This window comes from Camelina sativa, chromosome 15, assembly GCF_000633955.1.
Source record: "Camelina sativa cultivar DH55 chromosome 15, Cs, whole genome shotgun sequence".
NCBI classification, from domain to species: Eukaryota; Viridiplantae; Streptophyta; class Magnoliopsida; order Brassicales; family Brassicaceae; genus Camelina; species Camelina sativa.
Genome location: NC_025699.1, coordinates 14,824,627 through 14,827,566, shown reverse-complemented (window position 1 = coordinate 14,827,566; position 2,940 = coordinate 14,824,627). Strand labels below are relative to the sequence as shown.

The window sequence follows — 2,940 nt, the reverse complement described above, 5'->3', positions numbered from 1 at the left end:
TAGTTGTAGTTTATTATTTATTAGTAAAAAAAAAAGGGTCGGTTGTTTCAACTCGTAACTCTTAATCTAAGCCTCTGAATTTTTTTTCTCAAATCACCAACTAGAAGAGACAAAGGTAAATTCAAAGCTATTTTTTTAAATATTAATCTAATCATACTTTGTTTTTGTTTGTTTTGTTTGTATTAACGGTGTATTATTCAAGATGATGGTTGTGCTCTGTTTTTTTTATGTTTTCAGTTATTCACTTTCAGTTATAGATTAATTTTGATGTACTTGTTGTTAAAATTTAGTAGCTGACAAAGTTTTTTTCTCCAGAAATATAACGACACCATGTCTCAAAATTCTCCAAATATTGGTGAGTCATCTATTGTAGTAGATGACAAAGCACCTTTGTGGATTTATGTGAAAAAATTGAGAAGCTGGCTGGAGGAGGGTCGTGGAGGTTTCAATGCAATTTTTGCAATATTTTGTATGTCGGATCTCATAGTAGAGTTCTGAGTCATTTGTTACAAGAAGGAATTAAGGGAATTAAAGGATGCTTGAAGGTTACTCCTCAACAAAGAGCTCACATGAAAAAACTAATTGATGAATGCAAGGAGAGGATAAAACATGCAGCTCCTAAATCAGTCTCATTACCTTCATCATCCAAGAACCCGTCTAGTTCTTCTCTTGATTATTCCTGATACAAGGGAGTCTGATCCTAAGAGGATAAAGGGAATGGGTCTTTTAGATAAAGCATTTCAGAATGAAGCTAGGGAACAATGTGATGGTGAGGTAGCTAGAATGTTCTACAAAGCTGGTTTGTCTTTCAACGTTGCAAGAAATCCTCACTACCGCAACTCATATGTGCATGCATCACAAATTTCGGGATATGTTCTACCTGGGTATAATACAATAAGAACGACACTTCTTCAAAAAGAAAAAAATAACATAGATATGCATTTGCAGCCTTTAAAGAACACATGGAAACAGAAAGGAGTTAGTATATGTAGTGATGGTTGGTCAGATCCACAACGAAGGCCAATATTTAATTTGATTGCTGCAAATGAGAGTAGTCCAATGATGTTAAGGGCGATCAATAGTGAAGGTGAAACAAAAACTGGTGAGATGATTGCATAACTGATCATAGAATGCATAAAAGAGGTGGGACATGAGAATGTGGTTCAGGTTGTCACCGACAACACTTCAAACTGTGTAAAAGCTGGTTCACTTATTTCAGCCAATTTTCCTACTATCTTTTGGACACCATGTGTGGTACATACATTGAACCTTGCTTTGAAAAACATCTGTTCACCATCAATGGCCACAAGAAACAATGAAGATGTGTATGAAGCTTGTTCTTGGATAAAGTCTATAAGTGAAGATGTGACTTGGATCAAGAATTTCATTATGAATCATGGAATGAGGCTTGTACTTGTCACTGAACAATGTGACCTTAAGCTCCTCACGATAGCTTCTAACAGGTTTGTAATCTATTTTATAAGTTAAATCTTATTTTTATTCTTTAATATGAAGTCTAATTAGATCATTAATTTTATTTTTACAGGTTTGCCTCCACAGTTGTAATGTTGAAACGATTCAAAAAAATAAAAACTGGTTTACAACAAATTGTAATCAGTCCTAAATGGGATGATTATAAAGAAGATGGTGTGGGTAGAGCATCTGCAGTGAAGCAAAAGATATTAAATGAGATATTTTGGGATGGTATTGAGTATGCTTTATCTTTTACTCTGCCTATCTATAGTGTTATTAGAGCTGCTGATACTGATAAACCTTCCCTTCATCTAGTCTATGAATGGTGGGATAGTATGATTCAAGATGTGAAGAAGGCTATTTTAAAAAAAGAAAGAAAACAATTTGATGGTGATTCTGTTTTTTGGAATGCTATTCGTTCTATTTTGACATCTCGATGGAGCAAAAGCAACACTCCTCTTCATTGTATGGCACACTCTCTAAACCCCAGGTACGTAAATTTTAATTATACTAATCCTTGTGTTCATGCATGCACTAACGTGATCAAAATCTATTATATATATATATATATATATATATATATATATATATATATATATANCGTGTACTACTTTATGGATCATTGTTTTCTTTGTGGTTTATTGTATATTTAAATAGTCTATTTAGCGTAAATCTTTTGTTGGCTGCAGGTATTATAGATCAGAGTGTGCTTGGAGATGAGAAAAATAAAAAAGCTCCACATCAAGATTTGGAGATTACTAGAGAAAGAAAGAATTGTATCATGAAGTATTTTCCAAATCAAGATGAAAGAAGAGAGGTTAATGTTGAATATTCTAATTTCTCTTTATGTTTGGAAGATTTTGGTAGTGTCATGCTATTCATGATAGGTTTATTTTAGAACCTTTGAGATGGTGGGCAGTTCATGGTTCTTCAGCACCAACACTCCAAGCCTTAGCGTTTAAGTTGCTTGGACAACCCTCTTCATCCTCATGTTGCGAAAGGAATTCGAGTACTTACAAATTTATACACTCTGCAACAAGAAACAAAATTGTTCCACAAAGAGCTGAAGATTTGGTATTTGTGCACACTAACCTTCGTCTTTTATCAAGAAAGAAGTCTGCTTATAAAGAAGGTCCTAATCATATGTGGGATGTAGGAGGTGATCAATTTGATTCTTTGGATGAGATTAATCTAGAGAGACTTGAGTTTGCAGATCTTTCTCTTGATGAACCAGAGTTAGAGGAAGTTGTGTTTGGTAGAGTTGATGAAGACAAGAATGATGAAGACGGTCTCGACCAGTGACTTGTTGTATTATTTATATTCAAATGAGTTGTAATTTTTGTAATATTTATATGATTATGTATTGAAATGTTGTTTACAATGTAATATGATTCTACTTTTAGTATTTTCTTTTTTATATATATATATATATATATATATATATATATATATATATATATATAAAGA

The 2,940-nt window shown here is 32.9% G+C and overlaps 1 protein-coding gene across 1 annotated transcript; it reads left to right on the top strand.

The window, feature by feature from the left end:
- On the top strand, positions 610–2,775 carry LOC104748467. The gene is made up of 4 exons (XM_010470105.1): positions 610–799; positions 1,130–1,463; positions 1,547–1,963; positions 2,361–2,775. Exons 1-4 carry the CDS (start codon positions 610–612, stop codon positions 2,773–2,775), a joined length of 1,356 nt encoding a protein of 451 aa, XP_010468407.1.

Excerpts from the sequence above, each read along its gene's own strand:
- LOC104748467 (XM_010470105.1), top strand. The coding sequence starts at position 610 with ATGCAGCTCCTAAATCAGTCTCATTACCTTCATCATCCAAGAACCCGT. Across the intron at positions 800-1,129 it reads TAGAATGTTCTACAAAGCTG|AATGCATAAAAGAGGTGGGA; the intron begins GTTTGTCTTTCA and ends AACTGATCATAG. Across the intron at positions 1,464-1,546 it reads CTCACGATAGCTTCTAACAG|GTTTGCCTCCACAGTTGTAA; the intron begins GTTTGTAATCTA and ends TTATTTTTACAG.